This window comes from Emiliania huxleyi (assembly GCF_000372725.1).
Source record: "Emiliania huxleyi CCMP1516 unplaced genomic scaffold EMIHUscaffold_27, whole genome shotgun sequence".
Classification (NCBI taxonomy): domain Eukaryota; phylum Haptophyta; order Isochrysidales; family Noelaerhabdaceae; genus Emiliania; species Emiliania huxleyi.
Window position 1 is genome coordinate 727,766 of NW_005200011.1, and position 26,697 is coordinate 754,462.

At 64.7% G+C, this 26,697-nt stretch overlaps 6 protein-coding genes across 6 annotated transcripts; 3 read left to right on the forward strand and 3 right to left on the reverse strand.

Moving 5' to 3' along the window:
• Positions 1-2,226: 2,226 nt before the first annotated feature.
• Positions 2,227-2,637, reverse strand: EMIHUDRAFT_58485 (hypothetical protein; the record flags this gene model as incomplete). The annotated part of the gene is made up of 1 exon (XM_005777057.1): positions 2,227-2,637. A coding segment is annotated over one exon (411 nt), but the record flags the coding sequence as incomplete, so codon positions are not given.
• A 3,642-nt stretch (positions 2,638-6,279) lies between these two features.
• On the reverse strand, positions 6,280-7,686 carry EMIHUDRAFT_206771 (hypothetical protein; the record flags this gene model as incomplete). Its single annotated transcript, XM_005777058.1, has 3 exons — positions 6,280-6,294; positions 6,647-7,147; positions 7,276-7,686. 3 exons carry the CDS (start codon positions 7,684-7,686, stop codon positions 6,280-6,282), a joined length of 927 nt encoding a protein of 308 aa, XP_005777115.1.
• Positions 7,687-11,096: 3,410 nt separating this feature from the next.
• On the forward strand, positions 11,097-14,122 carry CRY1 (Deoxyribodipyrimidine photolyase/cryptochrome; the record flags this gene model as incomplete). The annotated part of the gene is made up of 2 exons (XM_005777059.1): positions 11,097-13,426; positions 13,496-14,122. The coding sequence occupies 2 exons, from the start codon at positions 11,097-11,099 to the stop codon at positions 13,989-13,991; spliced, it is 2,826 nt and encodes a 941-aa protein (XP_005777116.1). The 3' UTR covers positions 13,992-14,122.
• Positions 14,123-14,508: 386 nt separating this feature from the next.
• Positions 14,509-15,639, forward strand: EMIHUDRAFT_206773 (hypothetical protein; the record flags this gene model as incomplete). Its single annotated transcript, XM_005777060.1, has 1 exon — positions 14,509-15,639. One exon carries the CDS (start codon positions 14,509-14,511, stop codon positions 15,637-15,639), a length of 1,131 nt encoding a protein of 376 aa, XP_005777117.1.
• Positions 15,640-16,915: 1,276 nt separating this feature from the next.
• Positions 16,916-18,100, forward strand: EMIHUDRAFT_101082 (hypothetical protein; the record flags this gene model as incomplete). Its single annotated transcript, XM_005777061.1, has 1 exon — positions 16,916-18,100. One exon carries the CDS (start codon positions 16,916-16,918, stop codon positions 18,098-18,100), a length of 1,185 nt encoding a protein of 394 aa, XP_005777118.1.
• Positions 18,101-20,086: 1,986 nt separating this feature from the next.
• Positions 20,087-21,295, reverse strand: EMIHUDRAFT_354478 (hypothetical protein; the record flags this gene model as incomplete). The annotated part of the gene is made up of 3 exons (XM_005777062.1): positions 20,743-21,295; positions 20,402-20,511; positions 20,087-20,164 (listed from the first exon to the last, which is right to left on the reverse strand). Coding segments are annotated over exons 1-2 (647 nt in total), but the record flags the coding sequence as incomplete, so codon positions are not given.
• Positions 21,296-26,697: the final 5,402 nt, after the last annotated feature.

The window sequence follows — 26,697 nt, forward strand, 5'->3', positions numbered from 1 at the left end:
TCGACGGGCGATGCGGTTGAGGCTGGTCCGCTGACGCCCGGGCCCCCTCCCTCCTTTGCGATGACTGTGACGGGCGAACGAGTGTCCATCTTGGTGCCAGCCGAGACGGGAGAATGATGGGAGACAGCTGCGCGGGGAGGGGTAGAGAGACGTGGGGACAAGCCACGCGCATGCACATGAAGTTCAAACCTCCCCCCTGGGGCGTTCTTGGGTACTCTTGGACGTGCTGTCGTTCTCGTTGTGTGCGCGGAAGAGGTCTTTTCAATGTATGTGGCTCTTACGTACATTTTCTGATTATCTAAGATGTGAGACTATGGGTATGATATGTGCAACAGGATAATGTTTGATCTTTCTCCGCGCCCCCCGCCGTCCAAAAACACCGAAATATAAGTATTGTGCGGAGGGGGGGTAACGAAGGTGAGAGGGCCCCTTTTATCTAGAACTAGACCCCTTTTTGGCGACATCTCTCATGATTCTCTCTTTTGTTTTAGTTTCATGCGCGACATTATACCTCCCCACCGCGCGTGCTCACGATGCCACCCGGTGCAACACCCATGGCAGAGGTCGCGGCAAATGCTCCCGGCACTTTGTCCAGACCCAATTCGGCACGGCGCTGTTGACCTGCAGGCTTGCCGCGGGGGCCGCGAGCGCTCGGACGAGCATGAGCGGCAGGCAGCTCCTCTGGGCGCCGCGGAACTCGGAGCGAAAGAATGGCAGAGGGTGGGTGCGGTACAAGCGGAGAAAGCCAGGCAGGGTCGCATTGCTGAGGGCTCGCCAGAGCAGCTCGAGCCGCGCGTGCACATACGCGTCTCGCGAGACAAAGTCGCCCCCCAGGGCGGCCTCGATGGCGGCGGTTGCATTTCGAAACGTGTACCGTGCATTTCGTTGCTCGAAGAGAAAGAGCAGCCAGGACACCTCGAGCCAAAAGCCGACATCGATGCACCCCCGCTGCGCGTTATGTGCCTGCACGACCGCATCGTAGAAGCCTCTCCCGCTACCCCACGCGGCGCGCACGGCGCTCCAATACTCACGAAAGGCCTCGCGCTCATACCAGAAGCCCATGTCTTCGAAGAGCGAGGCGGTGAGCGATGGCACCCGCTTCTGCAGCGCTCCGACCGTGAGGCCGCGCGCGTCGCGAAAGAGGTGGAGCGAACACCACTTGATTTCGATGGGCGCCTTGTCGTCTTGCCGTCCCGGGCCGGGGGCTAGAGCCGGGGCGTCCGCGTACCACACTTCCCGTCTCGAGGCGGATGCCTCAAACAGGCTGGCTATCGATACCCTTTTCCACACATAAGCCTCGCTGTCGGTGACGAGCACCCGCACCGCGCCGAGCACCTCGTGAGCGTAGCGCGCCGCATAGGCCTTCTTGGTGCAGACGTAGAGCTTGCCGAGCCTTCCCCGGTTCTTGGCGACGGGGAGACTGGTCGACGAGGCCACGCCGTCCAGCCGAAGCACTGCGTGCGGCAGGTCAACCACCGTCAACATTGGCAGCACCGAGACTTTGAAGCGCTGCTGGTTGCGCGGCAAGCCCGCCTCGTGCGCACGGAAGAGGCTCCAGAGCGCTGCAGTCTCGTTTGGGCTGCTTGTGATCACCAGAAGTCTGCAGGCGGTCGGGTCGGCAACATTGGCGGCGTACGAGAGGAAGAACTGCAGCAGCACGCGGAAGTGGCCCGCGAACGTCGCTATGGCCAGGGCGATGGCCATCACGGCAGCACGCGGAAGTTGCCCGCCAACGTCGCTATGGCAGGGATGGCCATCACGGTCGTTTCGGGCACAAGTCTGATCAGGGACGCTAGGCGCTAGTGATGAGCGTGAATTCACACCGCCCTAAAATAAATTTAAATGCGTTTAGCGCCCTTCTTACCGCTTATTCCATATTCGAATGTCTTCTTACGTTGCTTCTTACGTTGCTCTGATCAGACAGCTAAGAAGTCTGATCAGCAAAGAACAGCGAGCAGTGACTCAAGAACAACCAACCCTGCCCTAACCATCGGACGCCAACTAGAACCAGCGTGGGGCTCTGACACAGAGGTGAGCTGCCTCCACGGGGAGCTTGGGACTGCGCGGCACTGCGCCTCACGACGCCCAAGGAAGCCTCGCGGCCAACCCGTCCCCAATTCCATCCAACAATCCCACCGCGGGCTTTCAAATTGCCCAGCGCCACCCGCCTTGCTACGCCCCCCCCCGCCTAAGTCCACCCTGTCACGCCGCCTCGAGGATCTCGGTGAGCAGCTGCACAAACTCGGCGCGGTCGACGTCGCCGGAGTCGTCCGCGTCCATCCGCGACACGATCTCGCTGATGTCGTCGTCCGAGAGGCCCGTGTGGAGCGAGGCGAAGGCCGCCTTGATCTCGGCCATCGTGAGGTTGCCCGAGCCGTCCGCGTCCATCATGTCAAAGATCGCCTCCGCCACCTCCTCGGCCGACTCGTCCTCCTCGTCGGTGAGCATGTGCGAGGCGAACTCGACGAACGAGACGGCGCCGTCGCCGTTCGAGTCGAGCTCCTCGACCAGCTGCAGCAGCTCCGCCTTCTCGAGGCTGGTGCCCATCGACTTCATCAGCTCGCCCAGCTCGCGCAGGTCGAGCTGCCCGTCCGCCTCGCCGCCCGTGTCAAACGCCTCGAAGACCTGCTTGAGCTCGAGGCCGCGCTTCCGCTTCTCCTCGGGCAGCGAGCGGAGGAACTCCTCGACGCTTTGCTCGGCGCGCACGCTCTGCGACGCCTCCTCGCGCTTCTTGGCCGCGCGCGTCTTGGAGCGCATGCCTTGCAGCAGCTTGGCGGCGGCGGCGAACTGCGCGAGCTTCATCTCTTGCATCACCTTCTTCGTGCACGCCTTGTCCCAAAACTCCTCGACAGAGAGCGTGTAGATCATCGGCGCGAGCGCGTCGGGCACCGTCAGGATCATGAGCGAGAGAATCGGGTAGACGCCGATGGCGATCCGCGGGTCGAACCAGGCGGGGAACGTGTAGCCGAAGAGCGTGTACCCCTTGGCCGGCTTGATGAAGATGACCATGATGGTGAGGTAGAGCGCCGAGAAGAGCAGCATCGCCTGCACAAACAGCTGCCCGCCGTGCACCGCAGCGTGGCGCTGGTCGTGACCGCCGCCGTGCCCGCCGCCGCCGCCGCCACCATGCCCGCCGCCGCCGCCGTGCCCGCCGCCGCCGCCGTGCCCGCCGCCGTGCCCGTGCCCGCCGCCCTTGACGCGCAGGCGGTAGAGGCCGAGCTGGCGAGAGACGCCCTTTTGGACGCGGGTGAGCTTCCAGGTGCCGGCGCTGAGGGTCTGCACGGGCGTCGCGTTCACCTCCTTGATGAGCGGCGCCTCGAGCTCCGCGTCGTCGTCGATCGGGCCCGAGCCCGCGAACGAGCGCACGAGCCGGAGGGAGGGCGCGTCCGACACGGCGCGCACCTGCTCCTCGGGCGGCTCGGAGGAGGGGCCGATCGGGAGGAGGCGCTCGAGGACGACGTTGTAGTGCTCGAGCACCACCTGTTAGCCGCGAGCACCCGAGATCACCCGAGATTCCGCGAGATCGTGTCGCGGCGCTCGAGCACCGCCTGCGCGGCGCCGAGCACGGCCCAGCCGAGCGTGATCAGCAGCCACAGGGTGAGCGGCTCGCCAAAGAGCGTCACCGTGGAGAGCTCCTCGCCGCACTCGATGAGCGCCGTCATGACGAGGAGCGAGACGAGCCACGACGAGTTTGCGAGGTGCAGCGTGTGCTCCAGGAACGACTTTGCGCACTCCTGCTGGTAGTTTGAGAACTGGAAGTCGGCGGGCAGCATCTCGCGCCCGCCCTTGCCGCCGCCCACCGGCGCGTCGCCCAGGATGAACCGGTGGCGCAGCATCTGGAACCGCGCCCGCTGCTTGGCCTCGGCGAGCAGCCACTTGCAGCGGACATACGCGCACGGCGAGGGGCGGCGCAGCCGCTGCGGGCCACTCACCTGCGGCGGCGTCTCTGCCGGCTTGGGCGCGATCCGCTCCTCCATCGGCGCGCGCTTCACCTTGCCGTTCTCGAGGGTGACGTACCGCGCCGAGCGCGTGAAGCGCGCGATCTGCGGCTCCTGCTCGGGCGAGGCGAGGGGCGGAGAGGTGGGTTGGCAGTGGGTCGGCAGTGGGCCGGGAGCGGGACGGGAGCGGGCCGGGAGCGGGCCGGGAGTGGGTCGGGAGTGTCACCTGCTCCGGCCAGACGTCGCGGATGGTCTGCCCGGTCTGCAGCGCGAGCTGTCCGGCGGCGTGCCTGAGGTCCTCCTGGCAGACGAGGTAGCCTACGCGGCTCCGAAGACGGTCCGGCGGAGGGGGCGGCGAGTCTGAGGTCCTCTGGCGGGGCTCAGGTGGTGGCCGTAGTCCTCAACGGAGGGGCCCTCGGAGCCGCCCTTCGCCTTTGCGAGCCGGCCGTAGTAGATGATCTGCGTCTCGTGCGCGTCGAGGATCTGCTCGCGCTTTGCGACGCAGGCGAGCAGCCAGAGGGCCCACATGAGGAAGAGGACGAGCACGAAGAAGAGCGCAAAGTGGATCTTCTCGAACATGTGCACCAGGTGCTCGTCGTCCTCGAAGACCGCCTCGGAGATGTGCTGCAGCACCTGGTGGGCTCACAGAGAGGCGCCTCAGAGTGATTGCTTGCTTGGCGGATGAAGACCGCGTCCCTGTGTGGTGCGTCGCCTCGGACTGCAGCAGGATGAAGGTGACGAGGGCGAGGAAGCCGAGCACGGTCAGCTCGCCCCAGATGCGCTCGAGGACGGGGCGGTACTTGCGGAACTTCTCCTCGACCACCTCCTTGCCGTTCTCGAAGATGAGCGTGAAGATGACCAGCACGATGATGATGGACAGCTGCGCCTGCGCCTCGACGAACCCCTCGACGTGGTGCGCCGCATGGTGCACGGCGGCGTGGGCGGCGTGGTGGACCGCGGAGGCGGTGCGCTGCACGTGGTGGTACCAGTGCGGCTTCTTGCACGTGCCGCAGGTGAGCGGGCAGTAGAAGGCGACCGTCTCCGCGTTGTGCTCCGCGTCGCAGTCGGCCGAGCCAATGAGAGGCGTGAGGTCTTGGCATGTGCGGCTGTCGGACGTCGGGTCGGGACCGTCCCACTTGTAGTGGGGGTCGTCGTAGCAGCCGCCCTCCTCCTCCTCCTCGCCCTCCTCCTCCCCGTGCCCTCCCTCCTCCTCCGCGCCGTGAGCCGACAGCCGCCGGTGGGCCGCAGCCTCAGGGTGCGAGGCGGCAAAGCTGGTCGTGGCGTCGTGTAGGTTGTGCGTAAAGGTAAAGATGGCGTCTCCGCCGTGGGCCGCCGCCTCCGCGTCGGCGCCGTGGCCCGCGACCGCCTCGTGCCCGCCGTGGCCCTCGGCGTGCCCGCCGTGACCCTCCGTTTCTGCCGCGCCGTGCCCGTGCTCGCCGCCGTGCTCGCCGTGGCCGTGCGCATGAGCCTTCTCAAAGGCGGAGAAGCCCCAGCAGACGAAGGGCAGCGCGAGCGTCAGGATCAGCGTCCACGCCTGCCGCTTTGCCCACCACTTGAAGATGGATGGCATCGGCGATTTGGCCGAGTAGCGCCGCCGCCGGTCGGCGTCGAGTTGAGCCTTGAGCTTGGAGTTGCCGATCTGCAGGCGACGCGCGAGAGGCGGGCTGTCACGCGCGGGCGCGAGGCTGGGGCGCACACGGGCCGTGCTTTGCGCGCCTGGCTCAGTTCGTCGTCGTCAGCTGTCCTCATGCTTGGTTATCCTGCCCCCCCTGGGGCTTTGTGGTGGCAGCCTCCCTGATGGCGCCGCGTTTGGTTTTTCTCGTTTTGGGAGTCTGTCCAGTCCTGGCTCAGGTCCTGGCTGTTCTTCACCTTTCTACCTACCTACGCAAGTGTGCAGTATTTTTGCTTGGCCGTACATCATGATGAAATTCTGCAAAAACCTGGCCGGCCCCTGCCCAGCCCCTACCTACCTACCTACCTACCTACCTTACTTATGGGAAACTAAAAAAGCATTGCTGGGATGGGTGAAGGACTGAAGGTGGGGTATACTGACCAACAAAGTGATGGCTGGTGGTACTCTCCTGCAACCACAGTCCTTCCTGTGACATGGCAGGCCACTCTCAAGAAGGAAGAGAACTCTGTGTGACACATTTCTTGTTGGCTTCTAAAAATCTCTCTCTCAAGCCCTACAAGCACCAGATCACACACTTGCAAAACACACACACACTTGGGGAGGGTTGACATCGTGATTTCCGCGGAAAATTTCTTTTTCTGCTGTGAAATTTCCGGCGTGAAGAGAGGGAACCCCCGACGGGAGGCCCAGGCCTACCCTACCTTGTACCTACCCCGTCATGTACTGTACGGCCAAGCAAAAATACTACACACTTGAGTCTCGTGGGATTTCGTGGGGCTAAAGCGTAAACGAGGTGGGCACGACGCGAGGTGGCACGACGCGAGTCGGGTGGCGCGTGGAGCCTCCTACCTGGGGTCCTCTATGGTACGGGACGCCTTCGTTGTTTGTTTGAGTTGGCTACAGCCTACACCCCAAAACGGGCAACGGCCAACGGCAACGCCCGCGAGAGATGCGAGAGAAGCGATGAGCGAGACACAGAGAGTGAGAGAGAATCTCATTCACAACCGTAAACACAAAAAATCTCCGCAGAAACTGTGTGCATTTATTTCAACGTTCTTGCATGCTCCACACTCACCACGGCGCTCCCGACGACCGCGTCCGCCCCGCCAAAGTACAGCCTGAACCGATCGTGGCCGATTGCGTGCGCCGCCTCGACAAAAGCGACCTGCGGCATGTTGCACGTGTACGGCTTGGCTCCCGCCATCCAAGGCAGCGAAGCCGGCGACCAGAGAGGTGACGCCGCGCTGGCGAGCACGCGTGTCGGGTCGTCGCCGTCGAGGACGGCCCACGCCGGCTGGTAGGCGCTACCCGCTGCCTTCCACGAGTTGAAGAAGAAGACGTAGTTGCCGTCCGCGAGCCGCAGCGGCGGCGGGCCAGCCTCGACGTTCGCGTTGCCCCACGCGGTCCCGCGGAGAAACGGCTCGCCGGGCTGCCAGCGAAGCAGGTCGCTCGAGCGGGAGACGCGGATCTCCCCCGCGCCGTAAAACAAGTAGTGCGGCGGCGCGGCGCGGATCAGCAGCGCCGCGCTCTTGTGCGGACCCTCAAAGACCGTGCCATGCCGCGTCCAGCTCGATGCCTAGCGTATCAAACAACAGTGAGCCGAGCGAGGAGAGCGGCACCGAGGAGCACACACATATACATGCAGCGCGGTGCCGAGGTGGGGTCGGGCGTGGTCGCGAGGCTGAGCCGAATGTCGCCGCTGACCGACCAGGCCGTGTAGAACATATAGTACATCCCAGTGCGATCGTCGTAGGCCAGCCTGGGATCCTCCGTACCTCGTTCGTCCGCTGCATCGTGCGGCGCAAACACGACGTCCGAAAGCTTGGCGAAGACGGGCGCGCTGCTGGTGTGGTTGTCGTCGCTAAGGAGCGCGGAAAATGAGAGGGCCGACGCGTTTCGCGGCCCGCTGCCAGCGCACGCCACGCACCGACCGCCAGCGACCGCAGAGCAGTTTTGGCTGCGCACGAGGAGGCCGGACGTCCAGCGTGTGGAGGCCGATGGCGCCACCCAAGCCGGGTTGAAGGATTGCTGGAATCGCGACGTGCCGTCGACAAAGCTGAGCACAGGAGTGGCGTCGACAGTCGCAGAGGCTCGCCAGTGGCTGGTGTTGGTCATCCGCAGAGAGAGACAAAGTTGTTCTTGTATCCGGGCGTCTGTTCTCGGCTCGCCACGAAAGATTTCGCGCGGCCGAACACAGCGTTTCGTTTTTTCTCACACCACGTGCCTCTGCACGTCCGTTCTTGAAAAAGTGGGTGGGTGGGTAAACGCTTCGTAGGCCCCGGATGGTGAGTGGGTGGGTGGGTGGGTGGTGGGTGGGCGGGTGGGTGGGTGGGTGGGTGGGTGGGTGGGTGGGTGGGTGCATTTGTCGTTTCTCTCTCCGTTCGCGCGCGTCTTCGAGGCACAGCTCTCGTCGTTGCCACAGCATGTCGTTCCTCGCACCGTGCCCACGCGACGGCACCAGCTGACCGAGATCGCGCTCCCTGACGGCTGCCGCGTGCCTTACGGGGGCGGCTTACGGCGCGCTCAACAAGTGTCAAGTCATCCGAGGGCGGACTGCTGTTACGCTCGACGGAGTGCGACGCCGCTCCAGCAGCTCGAGGGGTTCAAACGCGAGGCGACCATCGTCTCCGCCGAGCTCGACGACGAGGCGGCCGTTATTATCTCCTGTCCTCGGGAGGGCGGCGGCGGCCCGGTGCAGAGTCGGAGGCGCGCTCCCGATGACAAATATTCGCCTCACAGTCAAACACGGCTGCTCACACGCCCAGCCGTGCTCTGGTGCGTCGCTTGGGACGCCTCTGCCGCCGAGATGTCGAGGCCGGGGCGCACTCTTCGACTTGGGCTATTATCTGGCCTCGGGAGGGCGGCGGCGGCGGTGTAGGGGCGGCGGCGAGCTCCCGGTGGCAAATGCTCGCCTCACAGTCCAAGATGGCGGCTCGCGCCCCCGGCCGTGCACCAGCATGCCTCTCTAGTCCCGCCTGCCACCCAGATACCGAGGGCAGGGCGCACTCTTCGACTTGGGCTATTATCTGGCCTCGGGAGGGCGGCGGCGGCGGTGTAGGGGCGGCGGCGAGCTCCCGGTGGCAAATGCTCGCCTCACAGTCCAAGATGGCGGCTCGCGCCCCCGGCCGTGCACCAGCATGCCTCTCTAGTCCCGCCTGCCACCCAGATACCGAGGGCAGGGCGCACTCTTCGACTTGGGCTATTATCTGGCCTCGGGAGGGCGGCGGCGGCGGTGTAGGGGCGGCGGCGAGCTCCCGGTGGCAAATGCTCGCCTCACAGTCCAAGATGGCGGCTCGCGCCCCCGGCCGTGCTCTGGCGTGCCTCTCTAGCCCCGCCTGCCACCCAGATACCGAGGGCGGCGCGCACTCTTCGACTTCTCTTGGGCTATTATCTGGCCTCGGGAGGGCGGCGGCGGCGGTGTAGGGGCGGCGGCGAGCTCCCGGTGGCAAATGCTCGCCTCACAGTCCAAGATGGCGGCTCACACGCCCAACCATGCTCTGGTGCGTCGATTGGGTCGCGTCTGCTGCCCGTGTCTCTGTCTTATCGGCACGACGACAACAAGCTACCCCTAACCCTAACCCTAACCCTAACCCTAACCCTAACCCTAACCCTAACCCGAAGAACTCGGAGCATTCACCGAGAGCTCGCGTCAACGGACCGCTGGTTCCTCCATTCCGACCCGAAGCGGCCCGTTCTTAGGAGCTGCACAACGGCTTGAACTCTCTGACCCTACCCCTAACCCTAACCCTAACCCTAACCCTAACCCTAACCCTAACCCTAACCCTAACCCTAACCCGAAGAACTCGGAGCATTCACCGAGAGCTCGCGTCAACGGACCGCTGGTTCCTCCATTCCGACCCGAAGCGGCCCGTTCTTAGGAGCTGCACAACGGCTTGAACTCTCTGACCCTAACCCTAACCCTAACCCTAACCCTAACCCTAACCCTCGGCTGTGGGTCAGGCTGTGCTGTATAAGGCGCGCGAGGCTGGGTGCTTTGCTACCTTGCTTGTGTCTCCCGTGGCCGGGACGGTTGGTTGGGTGGTGGGGGTGGGTCGGTTTGTGTGGGTGGGTTCCTCGCCTCATCAGCCGGGCCGTGGGTGGTGCTGGGGGTGGGTGGGTGGTTCCAAGCCTCAGCCGGGCCGTGAGGTGGGTGGGGTGGGTGGGTGGTTCTAAGCCTCAGCCGGGCCATGAGGTCGGTGGGTGGGTGGGTGGCTCAAGAAGCTCGTGCACGTGAACGGAGGTGCAGAGGCACGTGGTCTGAGAAAAAACGCAACGCTGCACGGGACTGTCCTCCCATCCCTCCCGGGCTGCGTGTTTTCTTTCTTTCTATCCACACGTTCTGTCCAGCGTCCACCCATACCGCGTTGGTGTCCAGTCCGAGCCTGGCTGTTCTTCACCTTTCTACCTACCTACCTAGGTACATGTTTGAGATCACGACACGTGGTCACCAAAAGAAAGGGGGGATGCCAAGTGGTATAAGAGAAGAGAAACTGCAATTAAAATTAAAATCTTTCTACCTCCTCGTGATCCAACCCGCCACCCCCCTCGCCTCGTCGCCCTCCCGCAGCCTCGCCCCTACCTCGCCCGCTCGCGCCCGAGACTTTCTACCTCCTCGTGATCCAACTCGCCACCCCCTCGCCCGTCACCCACCCGTCGCCTCGCCGCTACCTCGCCCGCTCGCGCCCGACTTTCTTTCTACCTCCTCGTGATCCAACCCGCCACCCCCCTCGCCTCGTCACCCTCCCGCCGCCTCGCCGCTCCCCTGCCCGCTCGCGCCCGACTTTCTACCTCCTCGTGATCCAACCCGCCACCCCCCTCGCCCGTCACCCTCCCGCAGCCTCGCCGCTACCTCGCCCGCTCGCGCCCGACTTTCTGCCTCCTCGTGATCCAACCCCGCCACCCCCCTCGCCCGTCGCCCTCACCCCCGCCTCGCCGCTACCTTGCCCGCTCGCTCGCGCCCGACTTTCTGCCTCCTCGTGATCCAACCCCGCCACCCCCCTCGCCCGTCGCCCTCCCGCCGCCTCGCCGCTACCTCGCCCGCTCGCGCCCGACTTTCTACCTCCTCGTGAAACACCCCGCCACCTCACCCTCCCGCCGCCCCGCTGCTCGCTTGCCCGCTCTGCCCAGCCGACCGACGCCCCGCCATCCGTTGCCGTTATGCCGCCGCTCCTTACTGTCCGCCGTGCCGTCGTTCTTTACCATACCGCGCCGCCTTTCCATACTTCCTGCTTCGACGGGGTTTGTGTTGAGGAGTGACCCGTGCCGCCGTGTGCCCCGCAGCGGCCTCGCTGGGCCAGAAAGTCGGCCCCGAGTGCCAGCAGCAGCCTCGTTGAGCCAGAACGTCGGCTCGCGAGGTGGGTGCTAGTATGAGCCCGATCCGTCGCAGTGCTCTTGCAAATGCAACTTGAAAATGAAAAGAATTTTAGGGGGAAGAGAAAGCTGCGGAAATTTCTCTGCCTTCCATGGACGCGTTCTTACAACAACGTCGGCGACGGCGCTAGACACCGACACCGAGCCGACCCAAAATGCGCGCAGAGGTCTTCGCCAAGGACACACAGTCCCTCGTGACCGCGTCCAGGCTGCTCTTGAGCGTCGGAGCGCGAGGCATCAACGTGCCCAACAAGGCTACCGTCGCGCAGAACCCAGAGCTGGCTCCCGCGGCCGCGCTCCATTCTCTTGCTGCGGCCCTGTCAACGACCGAGATGAAGGGTGTCTGCCCACACTACTCGCTCAAGTTCAACAACGACGCACGTGACCCGGCCTCCACGCTTCGCCGATTTGAAGCCTTCTGTGAGGAAGCCGCAAGCCTGCACGTGCGCGAGATCCTGCTTGTGAGCGGCTCTGGGTCCCGCTCGTTCGACTCGCTCGCTTGCCTCAAGGCTCTGACGCTGCCGGCGGAGCGCCGTCCCGCCATCGGGGTGGCCTTCAACCCCTTTTTCCCCGACCGGGCGGCGCGCATGCGGGAGCGCGCCCGATTGCGGCAGAAGCTCAACACCGGGGCTGTCTCCGCCATCTGGCTGCAGATCGGCTCCGACGTGCTGCTCCTACGCGAGGCACTCGCGTTCCTCGCCGAGCTGCGGGGGGTGCATCCGGCCCTTCGGCTGTACGGCTCGGTCTTTCTGCCCTCACGCAAGCTCCTCGCGCAGCTGAAGTTCCGGCCATGGAACGGTGTCTTCCTCTCAGCCGAATACCTCTCCTCGGTCGAGGTGGCGAGCACGATCACGTGCCGCGTGCTCGACGCTTACGCGACGCACGGCGTCGAGCCACTCCTCGAGTCGGCGGTCCGGTCTCGAGCAGAGTGGCGAGCCGCTCGTGAGCAGCTCGGGCTCTCTCCCGACATCCCTGCTGCCCTGTCCACAGCCGAGGACCCTGCTGCCGATGCCACGGAGGCCACCGAGCCCGGCCTGTCGGAGCCGCCCCTCTCCAAAAGGCCGCGTCGCCAAAGCAATCCCATCGCGCCGGTGGATGCGGAGCCAGCAGCGGCGGTGTCGCCGGCGACCTCAGCTGGCGCTTCCGGCGCGGCCGCACCCACTGCTTGCACCCTCGTGTGGTTCCGGACCTTCGACATTCGCCTCGCCGACCATGCGCCTCTGCGCGCGGCGGCAAGCGCAGGGGCGGTCTGTCCGTGCTTTGTCTGGCCCGCGAGGCGCGGCACATGGTCGCTTGGCGGCGCGGCTCAGGCGTGGCTGCGAGAGGCGCTTCGCAGCCTCGCGGGTGGCCTGAGAGAGCACTACTCCTCACGGCTTGTGCTGCGAGCGCCGTCGGGCGGTGGCGACGCCAGTGACGAGTACCTGGCAGCAGCAGCCGCCGCGTCGTCCAAGGTAGCTGTGCTTCGTGGGGCGGATTGTGCGGCCGCAGAGGCGGAGGCTGTCACGACCGCCGCGGAGTTGCTCCGCCTGGCCGACGAGAGCAGCGCGAGGGCGGTGTACTGGCACCGCAGCTACGAACCCGAGGGACAGCGAGTCGAGGCGGTCGTGCGCGAGGCGCTGCGGGGCCGGGGCATCGCTTGCGTCGCAATGGCGGGCGCGTTGCTGTACGAGCCCGCTGCGGTGCACTGCCCGGCTGGCTGGCAGGGCGGCCACTGGGGCACTCTGATGCCGTTTCTGCGCGCGTGCGAACGCTCCGGGCCGCCGCCGACGCGTCCGACAGAGCGCCCAGTGGCGATGCAGCCTCCATGCGCGTGGCCCGCAAGCGGGGCGCTAGAGGACCTTCGCCTGGCCGCTCCGCCGGTGCTGTCCGGTGGCTCGGTCGGCCGCGACTGGAGCGCGGCGATGATGGCCGGTTGGGAGGTGAGCGAGGCGGCCGCGGCACGGGCGATGGAAGATTTTGTCGGCGGCGGCGGGCTGGCCGGCTACGAGGCGCGACGCTCGCGGGCAGACGAGCCCGGCGCCGTGTCGCGCCTCTCCGCCTTCCTTCGGTTCGGCCAGCTCTCTCCGCGCGCGCTGCACTTTGCGGTGCGCGACGCGGGATTGCCGCGCGAGCAGGTCAAGACGTTTGCGCGCCGACTGCATTGGCGCGACCTAGCATCCTTTCACCTCTCTGTCTTCCCCGAGATGCCCTGGCGTCCGATCCGCGCGCACTACGCGTCGCACGAGTGGTCCGGCGACGCCAGCGCGCTGCGAGCGTGGCAGCGTGGCAACACCGGCTTCCCCATGGTGGACGCTGGCATGCGGTGTCTTTACGCGACAGGGTGGATGCACCAGTCGGTCCGCATGGTCGTCGCGTCGTTTCTAATCGAGTACCTTGGCATTTCGTGGGTGGACGGCGCGCGTTGGTTCCACGACACGCTCGTCGACGCCGACTTAGCCATCAACTCGATGATGTGGCAGAACGCTGGCCGATCGGGGATAGACCAGTGCGCCACCGCCCACCGCCCTTCGATCCTCTGTATGTGAGCACTGACAGCCCTTGTTTCAACATGCAGGTGGAACTTCGTTCTCTCCCCCGAGACGGGATCGCAGGACCCGAGCGGCGGGTACGTGCGCAAGTGGGTGCCGGAGCTCGCTGGTCTGCCGACGAAGCACCTCCACGCGCCGTGGAAGGCGCCGGCGGCGACCCTCTCTGCGGCGGGAGTCGAGCTCGGCGCAACCTACCCGCACCGCATCGTGCCCGACCTGCCGGCGGCTCGGCGCATCACCGTTGCGGCGCTGCTTCGGATGCGCGCTTCTTCGCTTGACTTCAACGACGCAGGCGGCTACGACCTGGTCACTCTACCCACGGGTGAGACTACGCGAGTGTTCACCAAGCAGGAGTTCAGGCTCACCGCCTCTGGCCTACTCAAGCCGCCCCCGAGCGGCAGCCGAGGTCGCGGCTCGGCACGCAGCCGCCACACGAGCGGCGGTGGCCGAGCGAGTGGCCGAGGCGCGCAGTTGCAGGGCAAGGTGTCGACCGGGCAGAAGAAGATCTCGTCGTTCTTTTGACACCACACGCGTGTGTTTGATTGAGAGCAACCTCTTGGAGTGCACATGAGCGACGCCACTCATTTCTCTGCTGGGTGCGCCTATAATGTCGCCTTTTGCGGCCCCTTTGAGTTTCTCTTTAACAAAGAAAGAAAAATATCCCGCCGCGGGCGTCGGATTTCTCCTAGCTAGCTTCTTAGACTTAGTTTGAAATATCGGGCGCGTGTGAACGCCTTAGGCCCGCGGCCCACGGGAGTAGTCCCTCCCCATCCCCGGGGCCTCCAGGGCAAGCCACACTGTGCACTGACTGACTCAAAGGACAAAGCCTAGCGCGCAGCGCCGGGAGATGTGTCTTTTGACGGCACGCCGCCACCACACAGGGTTTAAAAGAAAGAAAGAAAACACACAGGGGTTTTAATCCGGTGCAGGCGTCGTGAAATTCTTTTTCCGCGACGGGCGCCGACGGGCACGACCTGTGCGATATGCCATGCCCATTCACACCGCCACCTCTTCGCAGTCCGTCCACGCGGCGCTTGCTATGGCACGCGCTGGCGACACCGTTCTCATCCCGTCTGGCGCATTTGTCGACTTGCGTTCGCCGATCAATGTGACCACGTCAAACATAACTCTGCGAATAGATGGAACCTTGGCAGCGAGCACGCCGCCTCGAGAGGGGTGGCCTGTCCTCCCTCCACTTCCGACATACGGTCGAGATCGCGATGGCGCCAAGTCGCACCGACACCACCCAATCCTTCTTACGCATCGCGCAGAGCATGTGAGAATTATCGGAGAGGGCAACCTCGATGGCGGCGGCTCGTGGTGGTGGACGCACCGTCACGCGCTCGCTGCCGGCAGGCCACACCTGATCGAAGTCTACTCGTGCACACATATCGAACTTTCTGGCCTTCGACTCAGCAATTCGCCATTTTGGACCGTTCATGTCTTCAACTCGTCCCACGTGCACGCGCGATACCTCACGATTCGCGTCTCGCCTCGCACCGCGCCTCAAAGGGCTTGGACGTATGAGGGCATGGCACCGCTCTATGCACCAAACACGGACGGAATAAATCCAGACTCTTCGAGCAACGTTCTCATCGAGCACAACGACATTTCCTGTGGCGATGACCATGTGGCGATCAAATCGGGTATGAATCAGGTAGCTCGCGACCCTCTGCACTCCTATCGCACCTCTAACATCACGGTGCGCCGCAATATATTCCGCCTTGGAATGGGCGTGTCTATTGGTAGCGAGACGGCTGGGGGGGTCAGACACGTCCGTGTGCTTGACAACGTCTTCACCGGGGGCTCGTGGGGAATCGCATTGCACGTCAAGACTGCTGCACAGCGCGGGAACTCGATCGAGGATGTCTCGTTCCACCACAACATGGTGCACAACATGACTGCGTTGATGCGCCTGTCGACGTTCGGAAAGAGCGTCATGCCCACTAGCCACGCGCCGACGAGCGTCAAAGGGCTCGCCTGGGAGCACAATGTCTTCGCGGGCAAGGGCAGCAGGCGCCTTCGCTCCAAGTTTCTGTGCCCGTCACATGCCCACTGCGCCGATGTGCGCGTGGCCAACAACACGCTGCCGCCCGGCGCTGTATGGCGATGCGCCGCCGTGAGGCTAGAGGTTGGAGCAGGTGAGACGCGGCCTCGAGGGTGCGGGTAAGCTAACCAAAAGTGGAGGAGGGGTGTTAGTATCTCAGCCCGTTGAAGCGTGTAGACCAAGGGGGGTGTAGACTCGTACTGTAGAGTCGTGTCGCTGTGTGTCGATAGATGATGCTGAACACGCACTGAAACACGCAAGCACGACACAAAAGCCGAAAAAGCCCGCGCGCGTGAAAATGGTGAATGCTGCACATTTTGTTGCTGTTGCGATTTTACGACCATAGCACACAGTCACGGAAGGTGGGCTGCATTGTGTGCGGTTGCAATATTTAGGAAATCCCCAGCTACACGGCCTGAGTGCTAAGAGGCGCACACTCCGCACACACCACACAGCGCGGCCAGCGACTGCAGACGAGAGCGGCGCGGCGGGTCACGGGACTCACCGCGTGCCAGTCTCTCGCGCCTGGCCTGTGCTGCAGGTGCAGCGCTCTGTGTCCGACCCTGCGAGGCAATCAGTACTTCCGTAGTGGTTGGGACTTGTACACCAGTCCTGGGAGCACTGGCCCGCCATGCACACCGCACGCCGTGTGCGGCGCCGCTGCGCGTTCGTTTTTACCTGGCCCTGCATTCGTTTTTCTTCCCAGGAAAGGAAGAAGTCCGACGCAATGCGAAAAAGGCAATCAGAGCTCATAAAATGTACAAAAAAACACCTTACTTTCTGCACGACCGAGTTTGCGCTGATGACCGAGCCGCCGGGTGCCCCGCAGCGGCCTCGCTGGGCCAGAAGAACCGGTCCGCGAGTGCTCCGCAGCAACCTCGCTGAGCCAGAACGTCGGCTCGCGAGGTGGGGTGCTAGTCTGGGACCCATACGTGGCAGTTCCCTTGCTCCAAGCGCTTGCGCTTCGGCGGTAGTGATCTGATCACCCGAATACCACGTTCGGATCGCTCCTCATCGCAAACCCTGTCAGCAGTTCACCCTCGGATATGTTCGTAAATAAATAAATAAAACGGGCACGCCAAACGAGGGGTGGGAGAAGGACAGGGTCCCCACCTGCACGAGCAGGATCTTGTAAGGACGATCAGGGACACAGGGGAACGGGAGCGGGGAGCGCATCGCGACACGGAGGGGGGCTGGGCAGGGTTCACCCACACGACAGGGTCCCAGGGATTCCTCTCTCGTATAGGACAGGTTGCACCCGGATTGTTCCGGATATGTTCGTTTAAGAGCTACGTAAACTGAAAAATACTTTTCATGACAGGAGGGACTTGCGGCGGCGGGCACCTCCACGCGGCGCCGGGTCCTCAGCGCGTGGAAGTGCACGAACCGTCCTGTGTGTATGTCCCTCTTACTGCAGCTCAGCGCCGTGGCGCAGCGCACGTTCGGTCCTGTGGGAGGGGGCCACGGCTGGGCAGCCGAGCACGGGCAGGCACCGTCTGTGAGTCACGGCGCACTGACTGTGCACGGTGACTCCCGGCTCTACCTTGTGCGCGACTCGGCGGGAGAGGACTGGGCGAGGCACTCCTACGTGCGCCTCGACCTGGGTGCGTCTCCCCTGCGCTTCACGATCGACACGAGCAACGTGCCGTGCGGCTGCCTGGCATGCGTTTACTTGGTGTCAATGCCTGACCCAGAGGCTGGCCGATCCAACTATTGCGACATGGCGGAGAATGTGGCGCCTGGCTACCGTGGTCAGACCTGCATTGAGATGGACATACTCGAGGCAAATTCGCACGCGATGCAGGCGGCAATTCACACTGAGGTTGGGGGCGAATACGGCTCGGGAAATTGTGATCGGAATGGGTGCTTCATGCGCGTTGGCGGGCCGCAAGCCGACCGGCCCCGGCAAAACAGCTACGGCGTTGGCAATGACCGGCGCATAAACAGCGCGAGGCCGTTCGACGTGGAGGCGAGCGTTGACGTGCAAGGCCGCACGACGATCATGTTGCGCCAAGAAGGGGTGCGGGTCACGTCGTTTGACCCTCGCCTCGCTGGGAACCCGCAGGGACAGGGCGTGCCGGCAGCGGCATTGCAAAAGACTCTGAGTGCGCAGGGCACCTTGGCGCTCGTGGCTTCCATGTGGCGGGCGAATGACCTCGCGTGGCTGGATGGCGGCTGCGGTCAATGTGACCTCAGCCGCGCCTCCTTCACTATCTCGAATCTTCAGTTCTCTGGAATGGCTAAGCCGCCGCCGCCGCCACCGCCGTCACACCCTCCGCCGCCGCGGCCAAAGCCCCCGCCTGCGCCGCCGGATCCCGTCCAGCCACCGCCGTCACCACCACCACCATCGCCGTCCCCTCCGCCGCCACTGCCGCCACTGCCGCCGCCGCCCTCTCCATTTCCACCGCCCTTGCCGCCGCCGCCGCCGCCAGTGTCGCCACCCTTCTTGCTTGGAACCACACCCGCAAATGCAGCGCTCGCCGCGCTGAGCGGTGCCCTACTGATTGGCGTTGCAATAGCGGCCATGCGCATCAGTCTTGGCTCGAAGCCGCCACCACCGCCGGTGCATGAATTCGCCATTTGATTGTTGTGCGGTATCTCCCCTCAGCTAACCAAGGATTGTACCGGCAGGCGTCCGGGGAGATTGACGATGGCGCTGCTGTGCAAACTCCTCGCGCCGTTGAAGTGGGCTGGGGACGCGAGCCGCCGGCCAGAGGGGTGTCGGAAGCCGTGACGAAAGTTCACTCTGGCATCATCTTCATTGTAGGCCGCGACGGGATGGATGACAGGGGCGAGGAGATGCAAGCCCTGCAAGCGTTGCTGCGAGCGCGGGAAAGCAAGTATGGGCGCCGAGGCCGACGGGCTGTTGCTCTGGACGAGGGCATACGCGAGCACGGAGGGGCTGGCGAGTATGACCGCACGAGCGAGCGGTCGCGCGGCAGCTGGCGCGAGGGACAGGGCAAATCGACTGCAGACCGCGATGCCATCGACGACGCGCTGCGCGCCGCATCCTGCCGCGATGGTCGGCCCCCCAGGCGGGGGGGCGTGATGAGAGCGAATGATGGGGTGATGGACTAGGTGCTAGACTACGTGGAGCACTTGCCTTCGACGTTTTTTTACTTGTGGCCGGACGTTACAATCGACGTGCGAGAATCGATGCTTTGCGCGATGAGGATGGGGCAGGCCGCGGGGGCCACTAATGATGCACCCATCCAAAGCCTCGCGCTCACAACAAACCGAACTCGACTGTACCGTCGGGATGGCAACGGCTCTTGTGCATGGCTTGTGACATCCCGTACAGAGCCGGATGCGGCACATGCAGCGGCATGCGAGGATCACTATGTCGAGTTGGCAGGAGAAGACAGCGTGGCGGCGGCGTGCAGCGGCGGCTGCGTCAAATGCGAGTACGTGCGCCTTCCCACGTCTGGCATCGACAGTGCTTGGGGCTGCCGTGAGGCTGACACTCTCTACACGCCTTGTGCCCTGCCTCCATTCCCACCACCGCCCGTGCCACCGTCCGTGGTCAATGTATCTTCGGCGCCGACAAGCTCACCTCGGACACCACCCTCGACGCCGGGCCAGCCAATCTCGCCTCCATCGGCCATTGGATCGCGGTCACGGCTCCGGCCGGGACAAGTGGGTGGCATCACAGTGGCCTTGCTCCTCTGTCTCGCCGGCTGCGTGGGCTGCGGGATTTGGTACAGAATAAGGTGAGCAGAGTCTGCAGCCGTCCGCCCATGGGAAGCAGAAGCCCGATGACCAAACCGATCCACACCGCACTGCATGCCCCGTCCACAGGCGCGACCCAAACCGAGACGTGTGTGTCTTCCCGACCTGCATCTGCCGCTTCATCGCGTTGCACGCATTCCGCTACGAGCTCAACCGCGAGCAAGCAAGGTGGGAGAGGGACGCTCGCCGGGCGGAGGCGGCTCGAGAGGCAGCAGACATGAAGGCCCCGCCCTCGACCGCGCCCGCCTCACCCGAGTCCAGAGACACAACCCCAGGTTCGATGCGATGGCCAGCCCCAGCTCCTTGTTCACCCGGGTCCGTGCGCTCGTCGCTATCGGGGCCGCGGAGTCCTGGGCAGGGGCATCCCCAAAGACCATTGGAGCCGGAGCGGGACGGACTGAGCCCGGACGCGATGAGAATCGGAGTGGTGCGGTCGTCGCAAGGCCACGTCGTCGTCGAAACCTCAGACGGCATGACGCGTATTCGTCGAGTTTAAGCATGCCTTTTCGTGCCCGCCGTCCCTACGCAAAGCAGTCGCGAATCCCGACGCCAGAGAGAGTGAATCCGACCATCGCGCTGACGCATTCTCCACTTTCGGCTACCACAACCACATGAGCCCGGCCTGCACTCCGACGGAGCACGACGGCTGTCTAGCCTGTCGCGCAGAGGAAGCCCAGGCGGCCTCACCAGAAGTGCGCACTTCCACCAGGCGACGTCCGAGTCACCCATTTTGTCGTCACAGGAGGTCTTCTGCGTGAAGAGCGGATATCGCGAGGAGGTGCGGTTCAATTATTAGCGAGCTCCCACTACAAAGTTAAGTGGATCGGTTGTTGTACACGAGGTGCGCTGCTTCTCCGAGTCCAATGAGGCGGCGGGGAGGGGGCATGAGGGGACCACGCCAATGTATTTGACGTACCAGGTGAAGGCTGAGAAAGAGACCCTCCGCGAACGCCCCTTAGTCACCCCACATCCCCCCTTTTGAGCAGAGCTGCGAATATCGAGAGCCGGAGTTCTTCGCTCTGGCTCGCTTCGAGGTTGTGATGGCCATCCTCATGTGTGTGGTAGAGCCTTGCGTTGTAGAAGAGGAGCAACTCGGGCATGACTCTTGGCGCCTGCAATAGGTTTGTGGCTTTGTTGAGTGCGCAGCGGCGCAAACGGATCCTCAGCCGCGATCAGCAATACCGAATCCAACAATACCTGAAAGGATAACGTGACGTGTAGTGTAACGCGGAAGGTGTGCGCACACCCGGCGGTGCTCCGCTGCGCCTCGTTCCAGGACCCAGCCCAGGACCCAGCTCTCCCAGCACGCATATGTGATTCTGTTACGAGGTACTATTGAGAGAGCAATGGGAAGAAAATTTTGTCGTCGCTACATCACGCACAAGTATTAATTTGCTTTCATGCACCTCTCACTCACTACATGCACTGGACTCTCGACGCGTAGCCGGCGAACGGTATATACTCTCACGACCGGAGCTGCCAACTCCCCGTCCACAGGCGGCTCACTGCAGCTGGCGGGGCTCCTCCCCAACGCCACGGAGGTGGACCCTTGAGTAAGGAGATGAGCTCGAACCGCTCGCTGTCGCTCAGCCCGACGCTGCGCGCGAGGCCACTCATCTCCTCTTCGGTCCACAGCTCGCGCATCGCTTGCACGTCGTCGGACGAGCAGCCGCCATTCTCCGGCGTATCCCACAGGTCGAACTGCGCTTCGAAGGCAGCGCCATGCTTCTCCAGCCAGCCGAGCGCCCGCAGCACCTCGCCAAGCGGCTGCGCCGCAGCAGCGGCGCCACCGCTCCGCTTCCTCTTCCCGCCCCTCTGCGCTGCTCGCGCTCGGCCCAAAGCCACCCTCGCGCCAGTGACGCTGCGAGCTCCGGGTGGCGGCGGGGGCGGCGGCAGCCCGGCGGTGCCGCCGCGCGCCTTGTCGCACTCGTGGCAGTACCAGTCGGTCTCGGGAACACGGCTCAGCGGCGGGTCGAGGCAAAAGATGTGGTATGGCGCGTCGCAGCCGCTCTGGCCGTCGCCGCACAGGATCATCTGCTCCTCCTTGTCGGGCCGGTCGCACACGCGGCAGCGCAAGTCGTCCTCCTCCTCCTTCGCCTCCGCCTCCTCCACGGCCGCCTCCGACGTGCTGTGCTGCGGGCAGAGGTACGAGCCAGCCTCCGCCTCCGCTTCAGTCTGGAAGCCAGCGCAAGCGAGGCACGCCCAGCGCGAGCAGCCGACGGCGTCACACCCAATGGACGCCGTCATCACCTCGCCTGCCTCGTCGTCGAGCACCTCGCCACACTCGCAGCAGTCGAAGCCCTTGGCGTGCGGCTGCGCCGTTGCCGGAGCCGCTACCGTGGCGCCGGAGGTCGGGCGAGGCCGCTTTTTCGAGCCTCGGTCGGACCGGCCGGCGGGCGCAGGGGCAAGAGAGGGAAGCATGGAGTTGCAAAGGCTGCACCGGGCCTGGTGTGGGTCGTCGCAGCGCAGCGTGCACCGCGGACACGAGCGGGAGCGGGAACTGTCGCTCGCTGCCTCAATGCCGGCGGGAGGCTGGTCGCTCGACGGCTGAACCAGCAGCACGGCGGGCGGCGGAGTTGGCACAGAGTGAGGCCGGGTGGTGGTGGTGGCGGTGGCGGCGGCGGCAGCGGACACCGGCGGGGCGGCGGGCAGCGGGGCAGCGCTGGGCTTCTTGAGCCTCTCCGGCGCAGCAGTAGGGACGACGTTTTTGCGCCGCTTGGTGGCTTGAACCGCCGCCGCCGCCGCCGCCGCCGTTGCCGTCGCCACCGCCGTCGCCCCTGCCCATGCTTGAGCCGCGTCAAGATCGTCTCGACGCTTTGTGAGGCGCTGAATGCGTGCCCGCGCTGCGGTCATGCCATCCTCGATCGACCTCAAGTCATCGCGCAAAACCTTCTCGTAGTCGTCGATCTGCTTGAGGCGATTGCCGTCGGCGGCGGTCTGCGCCGCGCTGCGCTTTTGCGGGAGCTTGCCAAGCAGCTTGATGTTCTTGGCCGCCTTCTTTTGTGCCTCAGCCAGCTTCGCTTGTGCCTCACTCAGCATCGCCTCCACCGCCTCCAACGACGCAGCGTCACCCGCACCGCCGTTGGCATCGCCCGCGCCGCTGCCGGCGTCCGTTGTGGCAGCGGGGAAAGAGGCGCGGGGCTCTGGGCTCCCCGCCGCGCCCTTGGACTCCCGCCTCTGCAGCCTTTGCTCAAACGGCTCGGGGGGCGGCGGGATGGAGGATTGGCCAGAGGAGGGAAGCAGACCTGGACGCGCTGCTGGACGTTCCGCCGCTGGCGCCGCCGGCAGCACCGAGGCTTTGGATGGGGGCGCAGATGCCGCCGCAGCGGCCGAGGCCGGTGCATGTGCCGGCGCCGCTGCCACCGGTGCTGCTGTCGGCGGCGGCGCAGTTGCCGCCCCCGCCGTGATGGGCGCTGACGCTCTCGCAAGGGCCGTGCCTTCCGCAGGGAGGGCCGCTGCGGCCGTGCGCCGCCTCTCGAGCACGCTGGCGGGGCAGCCGCCGACGGCGAGGCGGCGCGCCTTGATGGCCCGCGCATACTCCAGCGCGCCCTCCTCAGCGGTGTGGAACGCGCCAAGGGAGCAGCGTTGCTCACCGCTGCGCGTGCCGACAACCACGTGCACGCTGAAAGGCGGGTCTCCCGGCGCAGCCGCGCCGCTCCAAGTGACGCCGCGGAAGCCGGCACTGCCGCTTCCTCGGAGGAGGCAGAGCCCCTCCGCCTGTGCCGCGCCGTGCGGGTCACGGTCAGGAGAGGCAGCAGCAGGAAGCGGAGAAGAAGCCACAGCAGCGGGAGGAGGAGGCGCAGGAGGAGCAGGAGCAAGAGGACGAGCGGGAGCAGGAGCAGGAGCAGCGTAGGCGGCAGAGGCAGCGGCGGGTGAGGCAGCGGCGGGTGTGGTAGCGGCGGGTGAGGCAGCGGCGGAGGAAGCAGCGGCGGGTGAGGCAGCGGCGGGTGAGGCAGCGGCGGAGGAAGCAGCGGCGGAGGAAGCAGCGGCGGGTGAGGCAGCGGCGGGTGAGGCAGCGGCGGAGGAAGCAGCGGCGGGTGAGGCAGCGGCGGGTGAGGCAGCGGCGGGTGTGGCAGCGGCGGGTGAGGCAGCGGCGGGTGAGGCAGCGGCGGGTGAGGCAGCGGCGGAGGAAGCAGCGGCGGGTGTGGCAGCGGCGGGTGTGGCAGCAGCGGGTGAGGCAGCGGCGGGTGAGGCAGCGGCGGGTGAGGCAGCGGCGGAGGAAGCAGCGGCGGGTGTGGCAGCGGCGGGTGAGGCAGCAGCGGGTGAGGCAGCGGCGGGTGAGGCGGAGGCAGCGGCGGTGTGCATCGTAGGAAACGAAGGCAGCTTCGCCGCCGAAGCGTTGATCGCTCGCGCTTGATCCCACTCCTTCGGCACGTCAAAGAGGCTGTCGTCCCAAACCGCAGCGGTGGCGTCCGGCGGCGGCGGTTGGTGTGGCGGTGGCGGTGGTGGCGGCGGCGGCGGCGGCGGCGGTGGCGGTGGCGGCGGCGGCGGTGGTGGGCGGGGATGCAGATGAGGAGGCGGTGGCGGCAATGTGCTCCGGTCAATGACATCCAAGCTTGACCCGGCTCTGGCCTCATGTGAGCAGGCCGTTCTGGGCGCCATTGGCGGGGAGGAAGTCCACTAGTTTTTTTTTCTTAGCTCCTAGCTCGGCCGTCAGTCGGCCCGACCGATGTGTGTTTTTCCTGCTCCTTCTTCTTTCTTTCAGGCCCGCTCATCCCCTTCCCCCTCCTCGCCCTCCCAGCACTTCTCCTCCTCACGCTCCTCCTCCCCTCGCACTGAACCTCCTTCCTCCTCCCTCCTGCTTTCCTCCGGCGTGGCACCACCCAAGTCCAACGAACCTTGGGAGGAGGAGGGTGGGCGAGTCGACCGCGCGAACGTCCGCCTGACCTTGACGGTGATCGGCCTGTCGCTGGCTGGCACGGCGCCCAGATTGCGCAGCAAGTGGCGCATCTACAGCACAAGGCGCCCGTGTTAATCTGTGGGGACGAGGGAGACTCCCTCCGCGCGGCCGTCGGTGCCGAGGTCGTGCGGTGCTCCAAACCCGGGTAGAGTGCCACCGCCATGGTGTCGAAGAGCCTGTACGGATGGATCTGCAGCTCCCGCGGCGCCTGCTCGTACACCTGGTCAAAGGCGCATGCGCCCTTCGCCAGGTCTTGCTCGTGCGCCATGGCGATCGTGATGTCGAGATCCATGGCCTTTTTAATGGTGCTCGCCATGATCTCAAGTGGGTCGAGAAAGGCGCTCTCGTTGAGGTAGACCAAGAGGACTGTCTTTCCGCGCACAGGATTGCTGTGCGCGAGCACGGGCGCTGCCTCCCGAACAACCGCGCTGCCGGAAATGTCAGCGAATCTCAACTCCCTCGCCACAACCCGCGCGCCGGTATTTTCGTTAGAGAACAGGATGGTGACGGGCTCAACAAAGCAGTGCGGCCCGAGCTCACCAGCCACCTTGAGGCCGCCATCAAGGGCGCTGGGGCTTCGTTGGTAGGTCGGAAGGTGAGCCAACGCTCGCAAGACGAGCATCTTGAGCGAATCGAGCTGTCGGGAGAGCGGGGGCGCGTGAGAAGGGGCCCCGTCAAGTCTCAGGAACGGGCTGGCGGGAGGGCCGCCTGGAAATCGCCGATGCGTGCCCAGACAATCGGATCTTGCGCAACACCTTCTCGATCACCTCGTCGGGCCCGCCATACTCATGGTAGCCCGCCGGCGACTGATCGACGCAGTATTGGCGGCACTCACACATCATCTCATCGGCTGTAGCTCCTCCCTTCTGCTTATCCGTTTCAATCATTGCCACGATGTGCTTTTTCAGACCGAGAGATGCGTAGACCTCGCGCCTACACACCGAGGGGAGGGGGGGGGGGGCTGTTCGCCTGCTGGCAAGCCCAAGCGCAAAGGAGGGGGCAGCCGGGGCGAAGCCTGCAATTATTGCTCCTAAAATACCCCGCAGTGAGGAACATGACCACGATCGCCGCTTCCTCCACCGCCTTCTCCAGATCACTGATCTGTTTCAAATTCACGACGTCGAGCCAGACGCGCGCGCCCGGGAGAAGCAGCTGTAATTGCCGGACGAGCACGTGTGTCTACGAAAGGCGCGCTGCAGGAGGTGAGGGACAAGGCAGGGAGGGGAGAGCGGCTCGCCTAAGGCACCTGGTCTTGGCCAGTGCTCCACACGTGGGACATGAAGAAATGGAATCGCGTCCTCTTTGGTAGACTCAGCACAGGTGGGCGGTCGTTGGAGGCGAGCCTGATGATTGGCTGCTGAACGGCCATCCAGGCCTTGGAAGCGACCACGAGGCAAACGACGACGAGCATTGCAATCGTGAGAGCGACAACGAACACGCTGGTATTGTACGCGCTGTCGAGGCCAAAGAAAGTCGAGCACGTGTCACTCCACCGCCGCTCCTCGCACAACCGGAGTACCATGCCCCCCGTGAAGAAGCAGACGAGCAGTAGGTTGGCCGTGATGGCCAGGTTGTGGTCGGCGACGCCGTTGTACGGGCGGGCCACGGCGACCATGGCGAGGTAGAGGGCGCAGACGACGATGGCAATGACGAGACGCAGCAATCTGTTGGCCCCGTTCGCCGTGTCGATGAAGAGAACAACGGCTGTGAGGAAGATCTAGCGAGCACCAGGGGGGGAAGGGGGGGGATGAGCGCATGCTCCATCTGTCTACTTTCGGGCGACGGCACCTTTCGGTACATGTCGATAACCTCCCAGAAGAGGAGCGCGGGCTCGTAGTCTCGCCACAGAAACGATGACGCCCGCGCTAGCATGGTGATTCGCTTCCTCCGGAGCGCTGATCGGGTAGGGAGGAGCAGCATAAGGAACCCGATCGGGACGGCAACAGGCCAAATCACGAAGAGGGGCCAAAAGTAGGCTTGCAAGCCTGCCGACTCGTTCGACCAGCCCGGCCCGCTGTTGCAGGTGAGCGAGAGGTCGGCCAGCAAGAAACTGATCCGCCGACCGGTCTCGTCGTCGTAGGCAAAGGACTCGCACTGCCGCGCCTTGAAGATGGAGCGCGAGACAGAGGGCAACACCAAGTAAAAGACGAGAACAAGAGCGTAGAGACATCTCGCGCGCACAGCACGAATAAAGTACTTGCTGCTGCGAAAAGAGAGGCTGACCATAAGTGACGTGTCCGTTGAGAGTTCTGCGCCTTGACTGCTGAGGGATGTCGACTCATCGGTATGTGGCTCCGATCCTTTCGATCGACGCCTGACGTAACGCTTCACGAGCGCATGGGCAGTGATGCCGACGGTCGTCGCAAGCACGAGGGCATACGGCCAGAAGGCGGTAATCAGGAGACGTGTCTCCATGGAGCCGACGCATGTGGCAGGGAAGCTGAGGTCGACCAGGTCCAAGTTTAAATCGTCCAAGACATCAAGCCAGCTGGTGAAAGCAGGGTGGAGGCGGATGCCGTACACGTCGGTCAGTGTGGCCACTACCTGGTAGA